The sequence below is a fragment of the Danio rerio genome, chromosome 23 (assembly GCF_049306965.1).
Source record: "Danio rerio strain Tuebingen ecotype United States chromosome 23, GRCz12tu, whole genome shotgun sequence".
NCBI lineage: Eukaryota > Metazoa > Chordata > Actinopteri > Cypriniformes > Danionidae > Danio > Danio rerio.
This window is the reverse complement of record NC_133198.1, coordinates 23,792,807-23,814,844: the sequence shown is the minus strand read 5'-3', so window position 1 is coordinate 23,814,844 and position 22,038 is coordinate 23,792,807. Positions and strand designations below refer to the sequence as shown.

General features: G+C 34.9%; 1 protein-coding gene and 1 long non-coding RNA gene across 12 annotated transcripts in view; one reads left to right on the top strand and one right to left on the bottom strand.

Annotated features, from left to right (window-relative positions):
• The window catches only part of pax7b (paired box 7b), a 90,685-nt gene that overhangs the window by 29,396 nt on the left and 39,251 nt on the right, over positions 1-22,038 (bottom strand). For all 5 annotated transcript variants that reach the window (XM_073938621.1, XM_073938622.1, XM_073938623.1 and 2 more), the window contains 3 exon segments: positions 20,878-21,074; positions 7,751-7,916; positions 7,434-7,630 (listed from right to left, as the gene is read on the bottom strand). In XM_073938621.1, coding sequence (XP_073794722.1) covers positions 7,434-7,630; positions 7,751-7,916; positions 20,878-21,074 — 560 coding nt within the window.
• Positions 1-22,038, top strand: part of LOC141380486 (uncharacterized) — a 79,614-nt gene that overhangs the window by 28,732 nt on the left and 28,844 nt on the right. The gene's annotated exons all lie outside the window — the stretch shown is intronic.

The following is a 22,038-nucleotide window of genomic DNA, read 5'->3' as shown; positions in this document are numbered from 1 at the left end:
TATATATATATATATATATATATATATTGCAAGGGGAAGAAACAATTGTGAAAATCCCAAACACAGTATTATATTAGAATAGTCAATCTGTGTGTGCATTTTAATTTATGCATTTGATTACAAATGTAATTATTTTAAAAGTTTGATTTTATTTAAATTGGTAATCTTTTATAAATTTGTTTAGTCATTTATTTTTCTTAGAATACATATAAATGTTTTTTTTTTACTTAAAAAAAATGCATCACTTTAATTTATAAAACAATTATGAAATTATACATTTAAATAAATGTAAACATATCAAATAAATGTAAATGTAAACTAACTAATTATTTGATTTAATGATTTTTTATTTCATAAAAATATTCAAAAGTAAATATTGTGTTTACCACTAAAACATTAAACAGAAATTCCGGAAAAAACAACAACAATCGTAATCATTTGTTAATTGATATTTTGCTCACAAAACATTACTTGTACGCGCCAGTCAGCCTGACAGTGATAGCAGAGACAAACTGCAGTAAATGCTCATTAACACACATCCTCACTATAGAAGCTTTACTGGCTGCTTTGAGGGCTGCTGTTGTTGCTACGAGGCCCGAAACAAAAAGCATGACCGATTCCTCCTGAATGCTTGGTATTAGCAAAACCTGTTCATTAGAAGGGCTGTGTGTCCTTTTCCTCTCCAGTTACGACAACTAACAACGAAAACACCACACATATCAGACACAGCAAAACAGAGCGTCTATAAGAGGCAATAAAGCACCTGCACAAAGCATGTGTTGTAGGAGGAGGAGAGCAAAACCTACAGCTTTATTACCGCATTCATTCCTGCTCCACATGGCCGGCGGATGAAAAACACTGCGAAAAGACATGCAGTCGAGGCCCGGTCCAAATGTGGGCTTAATGGAGATTAGGTCTGCCGTTGCATAATTTTGATCCGAACTGAAGCTGCAGTGCTGTTTAATGTGTTTTCCAGAGAAAGCGCTTCGCTTCTGCTGGCACATGAGAGGAACGTGTGCACCTGTTGGTGTTGTGAACCCAGCAGGTTTGTGTTTCATTCTGGCACATGGCCATTATTAGGGCATGTTGGACTTTAACTGCTGCACTAGTTTTAGAGGATAAGAAGCAGTGCAATCTTTCAAAGAGTTGTAGAAAAGAACATCAGAAAAAGAGCAAGTTGTTTTTATTATTATTATTATTTTGTATGAACTGGGTGGTTAATGGAAGGCAATGTTCCTGCATTAAGCTGTAACAATGCTATTTTAGAACTAAAGCCTAAAGACCAAGACTAAAAATACTTGTCAAAAAAATGTTAATTTATTTTATTGAAACAAACTAAAACTAAACTGAAATTTACACTTTAAATAATTTCTTACTTGGAGTTGTCGTCTTGTTTCTAGTCAAAAAAAAAAAAAAATCTTAAATCAAAACCATTTTAGACAAGCAAAACAATACAGTCTTGTTTTCAGAAATAACAAGTTTTTGCTTTGAAATTAGACTATTTTGCTTATCCCATTGGCAGATTGTTTTAAGGAAAAACTTTTTGACACGGCTTAGATATTTTTTACGTTATTTTAATATTTATACTTGTCTAGATTATGTTTCTTCACTAAGAACTTTTTGATATTAGGACTAGAAACCCGACAAGAAAAAGATGAGATTTTTTTTGCAGTAAATTTAAAAATGGTATCAAAATAAATATGAATTTAAATCTATAACTATATTGGTCAGTAAAGTCGGTTCTAATAAACCTCCAGAACGGAAAACCAAAATCTTCAATATCAAAAACAATTTAATTGGATGATAATGACATTGAGATAATTATTCTGTGATGATTATGGCTATAACTATCGCTGCTCAGTGATTCACAGCCCTGTGTAGTAAATGATGAACATGGAAATATCCCATATACTAATGTTTTTTTTACTCCAAACTCACTTCATAACTTAAGTCAAGTATTTGAAATAAATCTTTCTGTGAGATGGTTTCATAGTCATGTGATTATTAGTCAAGCTGAATAAATAAAAGCAAATAAAACTTCTTTTTATAATGCAGCGCTATGGGAATTTCCTGGGAATTTTTGCTCTTTGAAATTTCTGCTCAAGAGCGCCCTCGGGCCTTCGGAGAGGATTTACTACTGATCACACAACTGTTTTTCTCAGATGTGATGACAAAAGAATCTTTTTGTTTAGAATTCCAGTTTGATTAATCCTCATCAATTATTTTCTTGAATTTAAAGCCAATTGTTGGATAATGAACAGTTGTGCGAGTGTGTATTTTAACAGAAATTGTTTGTATATTGTGGTTTGTAAGGATTTCTGTAGGTTTTGATTCATTAGGTACTCGATCTCTGTTCTGAATTGTTCTGTTGTTCAAAATGTAACAAAAGTTAATTTTTATTGGCATTTTAAGTAGTTTTAGTTATGTTGTTTCTAGGATGGTCATGTAAATTATGTTACTAAATAATGAGTTGCCCGTGCGTTTTCGGTTTTCTTTCATGCATCTTTCATTCGGTTACATTTTTTTTTTTTTTTTTTGTATATCTTAAAGCAAATAGTAAAATAACCTGTACTGCAAAAATTATTTTCCTAATCTTAACTTTTTTTTTATCAAGATTAATTTATTTTAGAAACAAAATAGCATGAGATTTTCAAGTCTTGTTTTCTAAAAAACTAAATTTGTGAGTACATTTATAAATGAAGAAACGATATCTGCAAGTAAAGTCCGAAAAATAATTAATGTTTTCTGTCTGAATTAAGCTGTCTGTTTTGGATTGTACTAGTTTATATTTTTTGTTTTAAGCATTCATTTAAAAAGCCATGACTGTGGCCACAAATGAACATTCTTTCTCATGAGTATATTTCAGTAATTCATTCCCTTGTTTTAAGTAAATTGAGCAAACTACAAAACAATTTATCCTTTCTTTTTACTGAATTATGTTCATGTTATAATTAAATGGTCCCTTGTTGTAGCAAAAGAAAAATGAGGAAATTAATTAATTCAACTTGGATGTGATAACAGGTAATTGGTTAATATTGGTTGCCCTATTTTACTCTGCAATGCATCCTATTAATTAGTTATCCTCATACATTAATTATAATTAAATCATACAAAAGCCAGTTCCTTAAATTAAATAATCCTGAAGAATGACATAACTAAAATAGTTGTTACTATAAATATTACATCCTTACATTCATATATGATTCATTTAGTAAACAGTACAATTAATAATATGTGCATATTTCTAAAAATATCTACAAATACAGAGCTCCACAACAGCAATAAACCGAAATATTGTTTTCTTTCTGTCCATGCCTATAAACAGCAGACAAAGACTTTACAAAGACATCAGAAGCCACAAATACTAAATATAAAATAAATTGTGTTGAAAACAAATGCTTGATAAATTGAAAAGAATAAGCAGGATTATTTCAAATCTGTCATTTAGATGTGCCAGACAAACATCAAGTTCGCCATCAAAGAAGGGTTTGTCCAGGCGAATGAGAGAAGGCTATTACACTCCTATGACAACAACTTTAGGCTATAAAGTTTTTAAAAATGCCCAAGATTTCCCAGCAAATAAAGCAAACAAAAAGCTCTCTGTGCAAACTTACAGTCAAGCATTAGGAAAAACTGCCCCTCTCACTGCAAGACAGAATGCATAAGACTATTACCTGATTATTTACATCAATTTCCATTGACTGTCTTATTAGTGTGTTCAAATGAAACACTCTTTGGGAGTTATAGTTAAAAGAAAGACCACAGATAAGACATATGATGGTGAAAATGGTGATGTACAAAAAGCAGTTTGTAAGGTCTGCCATGTGGGCTCTGCATCTGAGAGGAATGAAGTTTTTTTTTAGGGCCACTGGCGGCTCTTTCATGGACATTGAGGCTCAGTGTGATGCTGGACTTGAACTATGATACTCCTGTCAAAGAGAACATTAATTTTTCCTACAATAAGGGCCTGATGGAATAGCCACATGTGACATGTGGAGATGGGTGAGAGGGGCTGAAGAGGGGGAACCATCTTTATTTTAGCCAGAGATTATTACAAAAGTAAAGGGGGATAAATGAAATAGTTTAAAAAAAGATGTTTTAATATTTTATTTGACAACTACAGTTGCTTTTTTATTTGATTAACATCCTAATTAATAAAATATTAAAACTAGCATTAAATAAAACAAAAAATATATAGCTTTGTTTTAAGTTTTAGTATTTTTTGGCTGCTAATAATATAAAATTTAATTAAATAAATAAAATTATATAAAAATTTAATTAAATAATTGAGTTACTTCTTTTAGTAATTAAATACATATTTAGAGATTTTTTTTATTTACAGTATAATGTATTACTGTAAAGAAATTGCAGAGGGATTCTACTTTGCATTTTATATTAAATAAGTTTATGACTATAATATTTCCTTCAAGATTCTTTACAGCAAATTCAAATTCAGTTATTAAAGGGACAAATAATAATAGCAATAATAAAATTCACTCCTATTAATATTTAATATTTTTTCTGACTAAAGTGAATAAATGAGCTATAGAATAAAGCAATAGAAAGCTGTTATTTTATCAATTTCTGTCTGTAAACGTTCCTCTAAAATATGCTTCAGCCACGTTGAGTTATTTATGCAGGTTTGCGGTGAGAGCATTAGTACTTAAAGCCCCTCTACTATGATTAACAATCAAACATGCTGAGAAACGCTTATGTTATCCCCCAACTCCACAGTACAAGAGAAAATCTCTTTTTTGTCATCAAATCCCTAATTCTTTCCTCTCTTTGAAAAAAAAATGGAGAGTAATACCAGTTTCCAATCTGCTTTAAGAAATATTTGGTGCGGGGGGAAAGTGGCCATGAAACGTGTGAACAAGAGGGTAATTGTGGACAAACGCGGTATTGAATTTCATTTTCAACTCCTTACACACCATTTCAATCTTATTTTCTGCCTGTTAGTCAGATCTCCTTGGTTATGGTGGGCCAAACTGTCCACTAATGGTGAATAATTGCTTGTAATACACTCTTCACCAATGATGTGCATCAATAGCAGCCATTTTCCGATTATTTAGCTTAACCCTGTGCAGAGTGTCATTTTTTACCCAAGGTAGCAGGCAGCAATGCTATATTACATAGATAACAACAGTTTTTAATCAGAAAAGTGGTCAGACAGAAGCCAAAATGTCAGAATAAATTCTAGAAAACAAATACAAAATACTGTATGTCTTGAAGGGACAGTTCAGCCACAAATGGGAATCTCCTGTTAGAAGATAACTCAGCATCCAAAATGTACAACTATTAGAGGATATTGATATACAACCAATCAACACTAGATTATGCCTCATCCAGTTCAAGGTCCTACATAGATCACACTTCTCCAAAAAGAAATTACATAGGATTTTCCCCAATATATCTCCTATTTGTGATGAGTGCAAATCAAAAGAAGCCGATTTAGCTCATAGTTTTGTATTGTCACAAAATACAGGATTCTGGAATGAGGTTTTTAAAGTGCTTTCAGATGTCCTTGATCTACACGTAGGTCCTGACCCAGTGCTTGTTATATTAGGACATTCTGATTATACAAATTCGTTGAGCATCACACAACAGAATTTCCTCACATATTGTTTGACAACAGCCAAAAAGCTGTTATTATTGTACCAGAAAAAATGTTAATTCCTCCAACTGCTAAACTATGGCTTAAAGAATTGATGTACTCTGCACCTGTAACAAACCAAATAGCTTTTAAAAGCCAACATTGGACACTTTCAGAAGATTTGGGGCCCTTTTTTCTGTAACTTTAAGATAAATTATCTTCCCCAAATCAATGTATTATAACTAAAAGGTTCTTTTGATTATCACTGTATCGTATACTTACAGGGGTTTGGGGGTTGGGGTGTTTGTTCTTGCTTTGATTTTTGATATTTGCAAGTTTATGCATATCAGAAAATTAATCCCGGAATTTGTGATAATTGCAAGTCTATTTAATGACCAAATAAAACTTATTTGACAAAAAAAAGGACAACTACTGTAATTTTGACAGTTAAAACAATGTATACAGGCAAAATAAAATTAATAATCATGGCTCTTGACAATACAGAAGTTAAACGATTGACCAGTTTGATGCATTGACATGCAATATACACATTGGCATGATTAAATCGGCAAATAATGATGTAAGATGTAGATGTCTAAACCATATTAAGTGAAAAAAAATGTATTTGTGATTTGTAATTTTTAAAAAATATATACTTTTGTGGCTGATCCCATGCTCATTTTTGAATATCTGTAAATGGATATGTTGTCCATATTCTATTTATTCTATATTTGGATTACACACTCTATGCATTTGAAAGAGAGGTTGGGATTTATTTTAATGTACCTATGAGTAACTAAAATAATAATAAAACCAGAATCATATCAAATTGAGATCTTAACCTGATAAAAATGTTCTTTGAGCCTGTGTTAATTCGAGTGTTTGGTACAACACACATACTTTTAACCACTTCATCAGTACTTTGGTCAGAGTTAGAAAGGTTTTCTCTAATTGAAGTGCAGGATGAGTTTGCAAAAGAAGTGATTCAAAAGAATGAAACCAGACTCCTAAGAATCTCCAAGCAAATAATCTCGTAAATAATGTTTAGTTAATATAATTTCACTTTATTCGTCCTCCATGTACTATCAGGAGTCACAGGTATTCATTTTGTTTTTCCTGTATATGTCTGTTTGACTCCCAAAGCCCTGTTAGCCACTGACTTGCAATTATTGAATCACCAAGGAACACAATCGAAAGAAAAACATCACCTAAATCCGGCACGCCCAAAGGGTGAGGAAATTAACAGCAAATTTATGTGAACCATCTCTCTAAATTTAATTCACACCATTAAAACAGCATAATACACTTTCCTCAGTAGCATTCGAAAAAACCATCAAGCTTCACAGATGAACCCAAGCCACACAAGACAATACTTTTTGCCCCATTCCACTTAATTAAACCATCCTGACTTGCTTAAACGTCTGTTAACTCTTGAAAATGAGACCCTTCCAGACAATTAAACACACAGATCTATTACTTTGGCGAGATTACGCAGTGCTTTGAGGGATTTATTCTCTTCAGGGTATCCTGTATTGTCTGAAACTAATTTTCCACAGAATCAAACAATTAAATCTCTATTTTAATTAAAAGTGGGTAAAACAAAGGAATATTAATTAGAAAACACTATCTTATGAACACTTCATAAACACAAGGGGAAGACGATTTCTCCAAAACTGCTCAGTACACACAAGAGGCATCTAATCACCAAACCTACACGCCGGCGCACAAAGAATATGCCATTTTATCTTTAGCAAGGTCTCGTAATTCCACTTGAAAGACTCCTTGACATGCAGCTATAGAGAAGAGTATTTAAACACTGTGGCCAGTGACCCTTACTGACCTGCGGAGAGAGTCCATTGCTCACAGGGTTCATGTGATTGCTGGACGCTGATTGGCTCATGAAGGTGTCGGTGTAGCTGGAGAAACTGTGTCGATTGGACGAAAGGCCGTAGGCGGAGCTACTGTCGCTCGAGAGCCCGCCCTGATGCATGGTAGAGGGGGGCAAAGGCTGAGGTCGGTGCACAGTGCCACTGACGTCTGGAAGAACAGTTAGATGTTTTTGAAAACCACTCGCAAAATGCATCATAGCAGCTTCCACGCTATTGCTATTACTGTTTTTGGGGTTTAGTATAGTCAGAAAAACATTAGTTGGCTCACCTTGTGGTAATGTTGTAGTAGGATAGCTGGACTCTGGAAGCTGGTATGTTGGTAGAGTGGGCATGCCGGTGGGTGGAAATCCTCCAGGTAACAGATGGTTAAATGCTGCAAGTTGATTTGCTCCAGCTTGTTTGCGCCACCTGGCTCGACGATTGCTGAACCAAACCTGACATTTAGAGGAAAAATATATTAATTTAATATTAATAAGCAAATACAATGAGGTGATTATTATTTTAATGTCTTATAAGTGATAAATGACCAATATTATAGATTAATTTTACTTGATTACTGAAAGAGAAATCAACATTAAAACACTTAAAAAATTATGATAATAATCTGTGTGCTAAAAAGATATTAAGTATAACAGTATTATTAAAGTCATTTTTTAATAATGGATAAATATTTCTTTAAAAATGTGTGTGATTAAGGAACAGGTTGCTTTAAGTTTTACTTCAAATAAAATGAAAAAAGTACTATTTAAAATAAAAAATAAATTTTAACTTATTAAAAGATATATTAAAAAGAAACATTTCATTTCAGACATATGTCGTTGCTGTTTCTTATGTTGAAAAACATGATCACTTATTTAAGCAAATTTTACAAGAACAAATATACTTGTAAAATACAAAATGTTGCAATTAATTCAGTGCTCTATTTGCCATTTATTTGTAACATGAAATCTATATAGACATTTTAAAAACGTTTATTTGTAATAATTTATGAAATTTTCTAACAATTTCTGAGTAAAACCCTTATACACATAGAATTGGGTCTATTTGAACAAGCCTATCATGTTAAAAAAAAATGTAATTGATTTAAAAAAATAAAAATAAAAAACAGTGATTGGGTTTCTCTATATTTTGAAACAACCCAACAGTACATTTAGTGTAGAAATCTAAAATCTATCTTTTTATCTTTCAAAAGCTGGAAGAAAAAATAAATATTTGACAATAAATATCCACTTTTACATTAAACCAATAGTTAAAACCAATACGGTGCCAAAATACCACTTGTAAAGTTAAAACTATAACAATTCAAATGGAAAAAAAAGAAAAGAAATTATATATTTATAATCCTCATTTTCATTTGACATTTCAGAAATATTTTAAATGAACAGAAAGCCTCTATCAAAAAGAAAGAAAGAAAGAAAGAAAGAAAGAAAGAAAGAAAGAAAGAAAGAAAGAAAGAAAGAAAGAAAGAAAGAAAAAGATAGACAGAAGGAACGCCTGTGCCACATTAAGACACATTTTGAAGTTTCATTCTAATGTGAGTCATTGAAAGGGGAGCTCGGCCAGTAACCTGCACCTCTCCAGGGCCGAGGCTCTGGCCCTGTGTATGCAAAAGACTGAATGACATTGATCTATGCCTCAGAGGGGCCATTCTTCACACTTTAATACACTGGCAGTGCAGTTAATCTACTGTTGTTTTTCAAATGGTCTCCGCCATTGTGAGTGGAAGTGAAAAAGGGGGACAATGGCCCTTCAATGAATCAGGCCACAAAGAGAGGGCGTCCCTTTTTAAACAGCTCCTCAAGAATGACGCTTTCAGAGCGGGCATTGATCAAGGGGCTGGCATACACATACTGTATGAGTACACACTCTTTCTCTGCCTCGCGCTTTTATCCTCCCAGGCTGCCCTTCAGTCTTTACACAGAGTGACAAAGACAGATAAAGAGTCTGATTATTCCTCAGAAAATGGACAATTCATGTTGGAGCTAATAAGAGGGACTATTGGCAGAGAAATGTTGTTGATAAATGCAGATATTTCTAGCATTTGTTAATAAAAAAAAAATCTAAATACATTTTTTAAATATAGTACATTAAAAAATCTCACCCCTGGGAGAGAAACAAAAACATTCGTTTTAGCAGTCCCCGAAATGTTAAAAATCTGCAAGACTGTGAAAACATCAATATATCTAATTTTATTACAATCTTAAATTAATATTGTAGTTTATTATCAGGCCAAATATATATATATATATATATATATATATATATATATATATATATATATATATATATATATATATATATATATATATATATATATATAGTAGTTTATGAAAAATGTGGTCTTTAATTTGGGAAATTGCAAACAAAGTCCAATTTCCAAACAAAAAAATCCAAACAAAAGTATATAAGACTCCAAAAGTACAAGTATATTTGTACAAGTATAATTATTTTTCATAAACTCCCAAATTTGTGTTTTTGTTGATTAGTAGGCCACAAAGACCTGTTTGATAATTGCTGTTCTATAAAATATGCTTTTTCAGGAGGATAATAAAAACTAATAACATAAAACAGATAAAAAATAAATAGTTTTTTTAAATAATAAAAAATTATATGGAACAAAATCAACAAAACTAATGATATTCCGAACACCACTAAAGAAGCATCTAGAATTTTGATTGTTTTCCTCAAAATCTTAAATTCATATGGTACTTTATAAAGTAAATATAAAAGTTAAATTTAAAACAAATAAATGAAACAAAACAAAATGTTATAAACCTTCCCTTACTTAGGCAGAACCAGCAATAATGAAATTTCTTGAAAAATGTTCCGTTTTGTTCCCAAAGCCAAGGAAACACCTATAAGACAGTGGAAACACCTTTAAGACCAACATAATTACTCTTATTAACACAGCAGGGGACTAATTAAGCACATAGTTAGCAATTTCCTTGCAAAATTCAGCAACACCCATCCTGCCAAAGTCAGGCATCCCAAACGTTCCTCAAGAGAGTTTTTTCCTCAATAATTGTCAATAAAAAAGGCTTTCATTCAAATACAAGTCAGCAGTCCTCAACCATCCCCCATTAGCTGTTCCACACTACTCCTTCAACAATGACCCTACCCATAAAACCACACATCCCACTGACATGAGCCTCATCACTTCGCGTCTTAGGTCAGGATGGCTTCTGGTAATAGGAAGAACTGGAGAGCAGCACAAGGCATTATGAGGTGCATATCTTAGTGTTAGAGGCTGGAGAGCTTCAATGGATCTCCTAAGAGGCTTGCTGTGAACGCGCCATCCTGGAACCCGATGGCAAAGGCACCTTGAGCAAGGATTTTCTCTCCGCCATTCCCTCTAATTCCCCACTCTTCTCATTTCCCTGCTCAAACCGAGACACAAAGCACACTGCCCAACTGAGACGGCCGACTCATTTCATATTTCCCAAATAATTTCCTTAAAAAGTGAACCGAGTCGCTCGGTCGAAACATTTAAGAGAGGAGTTTTTGTGGAGTGCGGCTGAAGGAGCTGTTGTTTGATTGCATTTGGTTCGGAGAGAATGGAAGTCGAAAAATTCAATTCAATATACTCTCAATCTCCGGGTGGAGCAGGAGAGACAAGAGGAAGGGAGGTAAATGGAAGACAAATCTGATTGTGGACTGTGTCACGATTTCACATTGCATTTCGGCCAGCATCTCACACTCTCATCCAATATCAATCACTCGAGCCATCCCAGTTCCTCTCGCTTGCTTTTTTTCCCCTCTATAGCCTCTCTCTTGGGTAACGATGGTTATAAGTTCTCCTAGGATTACCGTTTGGTATGTGCAGGGATGGTTGACGAGCAGACAGGAAGATGAGGAGTAAAACCTGGAGAACGTGATTGAATTTCACAGCAAAAAAGAACATAACAGTGGCTGAGAGGCGTAAAAAAAGGGCTGACATTGATCTTGGTGGCTGCATGCAGGAGTTGTGGGAATCTGGATGGCTAGTGGAACAGGATAGGTTTGGGTCAATGGTTGACTGATGTCTAGCTGTTTGTGAATGTCTGTCAGGGTCTAGTGTCTTTGCATCTAAATCAGCTGGTTGAATTAATGTCAGGTTGTTTGTAAAAGTTGATTTTTCCCAAAAGCATCATTAGCCAATTTGTTGCAAAATTTGTTTGTTACTAACTGCTGTTTTAAGCGGAAATTAGTTGTTTCTCAAGACCATACTTCCAACAAATATGCTTAAACAGCATCACAAACTGTCGACCTGTGGTTAGAAGCATATTGACGTATTGAGATTACGCAATTGAACAAGACGAGCAAAATAACACAAAACACATTCAAAGGGCCCTATCATACACCTAGTAACATTCTGTTGTGTTTTTTACCTATATATTTGTGTTTTTTGACCTATATTTACTTCATTGGTTTAAAAACACAAATAATTTCATAACAACCTGAGCCACCAGAAATGGAAAACAAAAGTGATCAAAAGGATCGATATTTAAAATGGCATTTTTTTTGTTGATGGTTTGTTTGTATTTCTGCAGTCACAGAACTGTCACAGGCACAGAACACATATGCTAGTTTGTCTCCTTACCTCACTTTGACTTCAGCTTTTAGATGAAGCATTAATAGGCGCTGACGGTAACAGCGTGGTAAAACTCAATAAAACGAGGTATCTCTTCAACAGAGACATCTGCAAAACTCAACTTTTACTATAACCAGATGCCTTTGGAAATTGAAGAGGTGCAAGTCATCCTCGTTTTATCTTTTATTTTCATTATCATACATATAAACACACATTGCATATACACAAACATAATTTCTGCAGTCACATATTTACAGTATATAATTCATTCATTAAAATGCCACTTTATGTTTGCCAGGAGCATAGAATTATTGGCACCAGATTTCACAAGGCATCACAATGCATGTGATGTGAGTCCACATCAGGAGGCTGACACTCGTGCCCTGGAAGTCTTGTTTCCAGATTGCATCAAAGGGTGGCAGATTAGAGAGGGGAAGTGGAGACATCTCTAAACCTGCTTGTGCGCAACACGTGGAGGGAATAGCTCTCTTCACTCCATGTCTGATAGTACTACCAATTAAATTTTTTCTTTAATAAATTACTGATTTTCTGCAGGTTTCACCAAGTCAAATCTAAGACATTTTTAAGACCTTTATAAGACCATGAGGAATTAATATTCTGACTTATATAGGGCTAAACACTAAGGATTTTTTAAATGGCCAAGCAGAAAAAATATGTACTTGCCCCATCAAAAAAAAAAAAAACTAATTCTAAAAGGTTATTTCTTAAATTTCATATTTCTAATTAATTTTAAGCAATCTGTCAAAAAAAGCAAACCCTAGCTGTCTACAAAAACTCTTTAAAAGCTAAATGTAAGCACAACAGACTGTTATAATATTAGTTATGAATAAAATTTGCCTAAAAGTTTTATTGAAACCCAGTACTGTGAAAGGTATACACAAAGGACAATTAAGACCCCTTTAAATGATTCAGGAACAGCAAGAGAATGTTTCAGTGAATTTAAGACTTTATTACCTAAAACTGTGTATTTGAAATTTAAGATATAAATTTCTGTGAATACCCTGTAACTGTAATTAAGGTAATGGTTATCTATCTATCTATCTATCTATCTATCTATCTATCTATCTATCTATCTATCTATCTATCTATCTATCTATCTATCTATCTATCTATCTATATATCTATCTATCTATCTATCTATCTATCTATCTATCTATCTATCTATCTCTATCTATCTATCTATCTATCTATCTATCTATCTATCTATCTATCTAAATCTGATAATCTGATAAATGCATAATTAGAACAAGAATCATTCGATGACATTAAAAATTACAGTGAAAGCAATTGTGAATTTAAATCTTTATATTTTTGATTTCTTGTAATTGTCATTGCACATCCATTCAATGAAATTGTACTCCAAATTGATTGAAAGTTAATTCTACTCATTTAAAAAGAGTTTTGAGCTCTGTTGAAGGTAATGACTTAATTGAATACCTCATTACTTCAACTTAAATGGATTAAGTTCACAGTACTCGTATAGATTAGTTTTTAACTCAAATGGTTTGTAGCAATCGTTTTCCTCAAATGGTTTGAGTTGCCTTAACTTATTGGGTTTTACAGTTTACTTTTCAAAACACCTTTGTAAATGTAATTTGACGCATGTCAAACTTCAGTCATTCTATCTAGTTTAATACATTGTTTGTAATATAAATCTGAAAGATACAGGCGGTATTCATTGTCATAAAGTACTGTGCATGTCTACTGTATCTTCTCATATATCAGAAAGACAAACCACAAACCTGAAACATGAGCACATCACTGAGATCTGTCTTGTCTAACAGAGTTTGAAGTGACATAACTGCCACCACCTATGAAATATCCTGTAAATCTCTGTTAATTCCTCTCGTGTCTCCCTCTGGCCCAACAAAATGTGGTGAACCAGACAGACTGCCAGCGGTGCGGTGAGACCTGGAAGCACTTATCCCATTGCTTATTCAGAAATGCATCACTTCCTCTGATTAGTCATAAAACAGTGGAAGCCTGAGTAAATCGTCTGTGGTTAAGAATAACTGCAGTGACAGTGTTTAGGGAAGACAGATGATGACACTTCACCAAACGCATAAATTAACACCTCTGACATCATCACTGATCCATGTCTGACTACTTCTGTTCGGCAGCACAAACTCTCCCTCCCTCTTTTCCCATCCCTCTCTCTCACTCAGACATCTGGATACTGTGTCGGCACAGCTGCACTCAAGTGGGTTGACACTGAGGCCGCGGGGTCTGCCAAAAGCCAACAGGGTCAGACACCTTCCTCTGCTCAAAAGCAATGATCCCAGAGCCCTGGCATCTCCATGTGAGCTATCTCGAGCCCAGAGATCCTCAAACATCATCTGCTGGGCCTCTCAAGAACCAACTGCTGTGCTGTGACAGGGTTGCGAAAACAAAACATGAGCTGCTGGGCCAACAAGTGAATGGAGTCTGTGGTGGTTTCAGATGATCTTTGAATGATCTGGAGTTTCCATTCTGTATGGTGCTACAGAACATTTGGATTTACACTTGTGTAAAATTTCAATGGTGCCCGACAGATAATGTAACCTACACTTTTAAAAACTGACATGATCAAGAAGTCATGACAACGTTTTTTTGTTAATCATTACTTATATTATCATTCATTCATTCATTTTATTTTCGGCTTAGTCCCTTTATTAATCTGGGGTCACCACAGCGTAATGAACCGCCAACTTACCCAGCATGTGTTTTACGAAGCGGATGCCTTTCCAGCTGCAACCCATCACTGGGAAACATCCACACACACACCTATTCACACACATACACTATGGACAATTTAGCCTACCCAATTCACCTTTACCGCATGTCTTTGAACTTGTGGGGGAAACCGGAGCACCCGGAGGACATTACTTATTATTAATCGAAACCAAAGTCAAAAACGCGACAAAGCAAAGCTGCAATTGTCATGCACATGTTGTCAGTAAAGCATGGTTGTGTGAACAGTAGCAAATCTCCTCCGAAAGCCAGAGACGAAGTATAATGTACACCCATGAAGAAGTGACCTGGGAAATCCCCATAGCGTTAAATTGTAAACTGAAAATTTAACTGAATTCATTAATTTAGTGTGACTAATAATAATCATCTATGACTATGTAGTAAATTCTGCTTCATCTGAAAACATAGGCTGTAAATTTACAAACGGCTTAATTAATAATGATAATAATTCCTTACAATTATATATAGATTTTCTGGACACTCAAAGCGCTTTACACATTTTTTACACCAGCTGATTGGTGGTGAGGAGTGATGAAGCCAATTATCCTATGTGGATGGTTAGGAGGCCATGGACAGAGCCCAGAGGGCAAATTTGGCGACAACCACAGAGAGTCAGGACCTCAATTTAATGTCTCATCCGAAAGAGACAGCACTTACTGAGCAGTATAGAGTACCCATTAATATATTGGGGCGTTAGGACCCACAAAGACCGCAGGTTTAGCAGCCCCTGCTGGCCTCACTAACACCACTTCCGGCAGCAACCTAGCTTACCCATTTGGTCACCCATCCAAGTTAGTACCTGGATGTTTAGCTTCAGTGAGCATTTATGTAAGAGTTACAGAGAGCTGCTGCTGGTACTTACTGACAAAATACACATTAAAATAAACTTCAGTTGCTCCAGCCCTAATTCAACTTTAATATTTAAGGTATTAATTAAAAAAAGTGTATTATTACTTGCTCTGCAACTACATGACAGCTAAATGTTATTAGCAGAGTTAGTAGAAATCCATGAACATGTGTACTATGAGTAACATGAACCTATGATACATGTCTTAATGTATGTGTGAGCAGAAAATCAAGTGAATGAAAAGAATGTATGCAAATTATGATTTAATGTAATCTATGTGTTTTTGGTACTATGCAGCAATACCATATTGATCGGGTGGTGTTTGAAGTTGTTCAAAAGCATTTGACATACAGTATACACTCAAACACACACACCTTTATAAAAAAACTATTTTATTGCTGTCTAAATTGATTTGTGGAATTACATAAGAACTCAAATTTGGTTTAGAATTTATTTTTAAATTGTAGTTACTATCAAATAACTAACTCTCAATAGAGTATTTGCATTAGTAGGTGGTTACAGCTGTGTTAAACTATGATGATATGTACTGGTAAAGTCACTTAAAGTCAGTAGAATGTCTGAAGGGGACCATTAAAATAATGTTAACAGATATTATTAAACATCTTATAATGCTTAATAAATCCGCAATATTCACATCACAATGTTGAGTCTGAATTACAGTTGACCAGGAGCTACAGAAATGTATTTAATTACTGTATTTATATAGAATTTATACAATTTATGCAACAAACAAACAAAAAATCTACTGTTCAAAGTGAAAACAAGATTATTTTGCTTACCCCACTGTCAGATTATTTGGCTTGTTTTACAGAAAAACTCTCAATTTTGACTCATTCAAAGTAATTTTTTTTACTTGATTAAGAATTTTTAGATATTTGGACTAAAAATGAGACAAAGCAATGTAAGAAAAGTATTTTGTGCATTGTCATTAGTCAATTTCTGTACCTAAACACTGTTAGACTCCCCAGAAAACCGTCAAATAGTGCAATTCAAATTATCTTGTGAAACTGTATTCATATCTCAGTATTCATTGCAGAAAAAAATATCACAATATCAGAATTTCCAGAGTCAGATGATATGCAGTTGCAACATTACCAGTCAACAGTATTTCTAAAGGGCACATCCAAATAAATTGTTACTGACGAGTTTTGAAAATATAATTAAGGTCTGACAAACACAGGTCAAAAGTCACATAATGTTTATTCACTTGTCTAATTAGCATCCATCACCATAAATGCACAAAAGGGCCAAATGTCCCATGGGGCCCCCTTTTAGAGAGAGCCGAATCATTGACATTGCAGAAACATCAGCAGGATCTCTGACACTGCCAACAAGAGAGCTTCTCTTTGCTAAAAAGCCTGGTTTGAGGCCACTAGCTTTTTCCCTTTTAGTTTTGTCTGGGCGCAGAAATTTGTTTTGACTGATTTGAAAACTCATAAATCCAAAAGCTAAACCAAAAATGGGACTGCAGCATTATTAAGTGGCCTAATCCTTTGGCAAACATAAAGGTGGTGAAGCCAGTTTTGCCCCTAAAAAGTGTCCAAGGAGGGAAAAGAGAAACAGCTGCATTTCAATTATGCAGTGATGTCACTTTGGCAGTTTGTTGTTGGATTTTTTGAACCATTATTGTATGCATCAATATGCAAACACTAAGACATTACAGTACATGTCAATTTGGTAAATTTACTACATTAGGGCAACATGCAGAGTAGTAGTATACAGTGTAGTCCACCCTATTACAAAAGTAAAGTTTTTTTTTTTTTTTTCAAGCTTCTGATTAATTAATGTAACTGTTGGAGAACTGTTCCCAAGAGAGGGTGTGGGATGCTCTCTGATTTGCAGCAAATTTTACAAGGAGTGGTGGTGGGCTTGAAAGTGGTGGGAAGAAAAGATCCCAGCCAAAAGCTAAAGTGAGAAATCCATCAGGAATGCACTCTCGCTCTTTTTATCCCCCTCCCTTTGCTCCCAACAGCTGCTGCCATAACTCTACTGTATTCTCATTGTTTCAGTGATCCACTTGCTTGACAAGCTGTCAGGACCAGCGGGGGGAGGAGCCAAAATCCTTCCGTGAAAATGCTAGTTTAATTGGCACATTTTGAGTTCAGTCAAACTAGTTTCATGTAAACAATTGCATGGTTTAAATCATGTAAAATTTTAAAACAAAAATGTGTAATTTTGTAACACATTCATAATCACTTTTTTTTTTACATGTTTGAGTTTGACATGTGATCCTCATGAGTTTTCCTGTAAGGGTACTTGGACTGTACAGTCCATCCAGGATTTTACAAGTCTAATAGTTCTTGAGGTCAAAACAAGATTTTTTTTACAAGATTGTATATTTTCACAGTAAAACAGTTTTGAAAAAGGCCATCTCGTCATTTTAATTTGCAAATATTTATTAAAAATCCTAACTGTCGTTTCATTAGGGTAAATCAAAGAGCAACATCAATTGATTGAAAGATCATTATTTTATAAACATAAATAACATTCTGTTCATTTTAGAAATCACTTTGTCATCAGTCTGAAGTTCCAGTTACACAATACTTCATTTTATTTAGAAGCGTTCTGGTTAACCCATCATGTATTTCAAAACCTACTTCTATAACTACAAAATTTCAAGAGTTCAAAAGTTTAATACAAAGTGTATAAAAGGTATAGTAAAGTTGTTATGGAATGGAAGTAGCAACAGATCTTTTCTTCCATAAAGTGAATTGGGTGGGACTTGGTTCTGTCCATTAAAGGTAGGTCTTCAGAAACATTTTTTGCAGGAGATCTACCTTCCTGCAAAATTCAGCTCCAACCCTGAACACAAGACCTGAACAGCACTTGATAATTACAGGCAGGTGTGTTTGATATGGGTTGCAACTGAAATCTGCCGCAAGGTAGATCTCCAGGAACAGGGTTGTCACCCCTAATCTAGTGGGTCTCTATCATTAATGTGCACGTTTGTGATTTAAGGAGGCCTGGCTTTGGACAGCAGGGGATGGATTGTGTTTCAAACCTATTATTCTAACTGGTTAGCATTTAAGCAGATCACCTACTGCACCTTTAATTGTTGCTTAAATGGAGGCAGATCTGAATGCAAACTTGCAGTTTAAGTTTTTAGTGCCCCTTGTATGTTTGTTGTTTCTCCTGAAGATTACATTATGACATTGTTTTAAAGGCAAAATAGTTCAACAGACGTTTGAAAGACAAAACATATACACGATTTTCCTATAAAGCATGCCTATATGGATTTTTCATGGCATCTTTTAATGAAATCTTGCCATGTTATCGTGATCGTGTTTCTTTCTGATATGGTTGACAGGAAGAGGCCTGCTGTGTTTTTCTCGCTCTTTCTTTGAGATGAGCAGTTGCATTGTTACACGCGTCATCAATCAGAGGACTTTAGCCCAACAGATCCAGTGACACAATGACACTTTACAGACCTCCAAGCACATAGCTGAACTCTTACTGAGCCTTCATTGTACAATCTGCATATCCAGCTGAGAGCATCAGTTTTTTGGGTACCCCCCTTTCAGAAGTAAACGCCATAGATAGATCACTAAAACATGACAGTGGCATCATAAATGGCGAATAATTTTCATTGTTCAAAACCTGCATGACTTTCTTACTTCAAAACTAATTTCTTAGTGAATAAACAAACTTAAATAAACTTCTAAAAACTTCTAATTTCAAAACCTTGAGTTTAAACAACACTGAATCTTATTGCCTTTGAATATAGAAGTTTGGAATGGCATAAGAGTGTGTGAATAATGAGCCAATCATTTGTTTTTAGGCAAATATAATTTGTCTCATTCATTCTTTTTCTTTTCAGCTTAGTCCCTTTATTAATCAGGGGTCGCCACAGAGAAATGAACCGCCAACTTATCCAGCATGTGTTTTACGCAGCGGATGCCCTTCCAGCTGCAACCCATATCTGGGAAACACCCACACACTGTTATTCAAACACATACACTACAGCCAATTTAGCTCACCCAATTCACCTATAGCACATGTCTTTGGACTGTGGGGGAAACCGGAGCACCCGGAGGAAACCCACTTGAACACAGGGAGAACATGCAAACTCCACAGAAATGCTAATTGACCCAGCTGAGGCTCGAACCAGCAACCTTCTTGCTGTGAGGCGACAGAGCTACCCACTGCGCCACCCCTGATTTGTCTCAATAAAACACATTTTGAATGTCAGAAAGTCTTCAAACTGACTCTTTAAATGAAAAACATGGTACAATTCGAAAACTTGTAATCTGAAAGCTGTCATGGTAATCCAAGAGCATTCCTGGCATACCAAGAATGTAAGGAAGGTTACATTACAAGTTACCCTATTTAAATTTTTGTTATTTTTTTTTTATTTATTTAACCGATTTGATTACTTTAATCAAAATTTCTAAAGAACGTTTACAATGTTATTAATTTTAAACACAACACTAATTACTTTCAGACAAAAATAAAACACTAGCATCTAATAAAGGAAAACAATACAGCATAAAAATAACAATAAAGCACATTCATAAACCTAAATAGGAAATCAAACTTAACAAACAAGCTTGTGTCCTCAATGGCTAATTCAATACAAGAACCAATCAAATACATCAGAGCATGGCTTTACTAAATGGCAGGAATCAATCAACAGCACATCCAAAACAGGCAAAGCAGCTAATTAATATAATTCAAAATATCCTACAACCGTTCTTTGCAATATTCAGATGTAACTCCTTTATAATTGTCTCAAAACAGAAATGGACGTCAGATACATTTATTTTGCAGTTTAATTTCATGGAACCGATACATAGAACCCAACAAACAACAAACCCAAGATTAGATATAAGAGAAGATCTGAATAAAGTTGCACTGAAACTGACTTCATTCGCTTGAATGTACAAACAGTTTGACTTGAATTTGACAAGTCACAAGTAGACAGCATGTGCATTATAGCCAATGGCAGTATCGTTCATTTAACAAAAGAGTGAGTGCAGTCAAATGAAAAATTAATGTCTCAAAACAGGCTTTCATTTTTTCCTTGACACAACTAACCCTACAGTCTTGTTGATTTTGCTTTAAACAACAGCATAATATTTATATTATATGTTTGTGATGTAAGATGGTTGCAGATTGCAGAAACAATCACATCAAACATGCACAGTGTAGAAACCACCTGTATATCTAGCAACTGCAGAGACTACTTTAGCATGTGGTAGAGTCTTACCTGTACTCTGGCCTCTGTGAGCTTGGTTCTTTGGGCTAGTTCCTCTCTGGTGTAGATGTCAGGGTAGTGTGTCCTTTCGAAGGCCTTCTCCAGCTCCTCCAGTTGCTCAGCTGTGAAGGTGGTCCGACTGCGTCTCTGCTTTCTCTTGAGCGGCAGGTCTGGTTCAGACTCCACGTCCGAGACTTCATCCATTCGACCTGTCAAAGAGGACAGAGAAGGAAAGAGCTGAGTGCGTTGTGCACACCACTATAGAAATCACAGACTTCATCTACTTTCCATAGAGATGTAGTTACCAGAAATCTCTCTGCTCTTGAATACCGTCATCATGCTCAGTTTGATTTTTTTCTGAATGAATATGAACCCAAAAAAAAATGTTTTGGATGGCTCTGCGGTGGAATGATACGGATTCGGGTGGTTTTCTTTCAAGCGAATATTATTTCAATGCATGACTATTTATATAAGCGAAGCTCTTGAAAATACAATCCCACATCAGAGCGTATCCCAGCTTGCCCCGAGGCCATGGAGGGAAAAGTGTTGGGGGTGTTAATCTCCACAGACCACCTTAGTGATCCTTATACTGGTATTTTGTGATGAAATGAAGACAAAACTGGCACTTTGAAAATAAATCAAGTATATGATTGAGTTCATTGCATTAAATGCCATTCGCAATTTAGCAGGCAGTCTTAAAAATACTGGTGGTGGATTATCTGTCAAATGCAGCCATGTCAACTGCAGCGTCTCTCTTTAGTAGTTAACTGAAGAAAAGATGAGAAACAATGAACCTAAATCTGATCTGATGCAAACCAGAGGAGTGTGGGTGGCAATTCAAGCAGAGTAGCTTAGCGATGAAACAAAAATGACACATTAGCTTATCCATGCTGTGCAGATCAATGACCTTAACACAGGTGCATGTAGGCCGCTGCTAACTTTGACTTCAATAAGCTTTAAAGAAGATACGTGTCAAATTCAAGAAACTCTTGTTATTAGTGACACCGGTGGTCATTAAGTGAACTGCAGCTTTTTTGTGTTAGCACCTAACAGTCTATGGTTTGCGCTTTACACTGTACATTACGCTGTTTTCTAGCTATGTGCAATGTGACACTGCAACATGCGATAAAAGCTTTCTTTTCCATGTTAAAAGGTATATTTGTCCTAACCAAA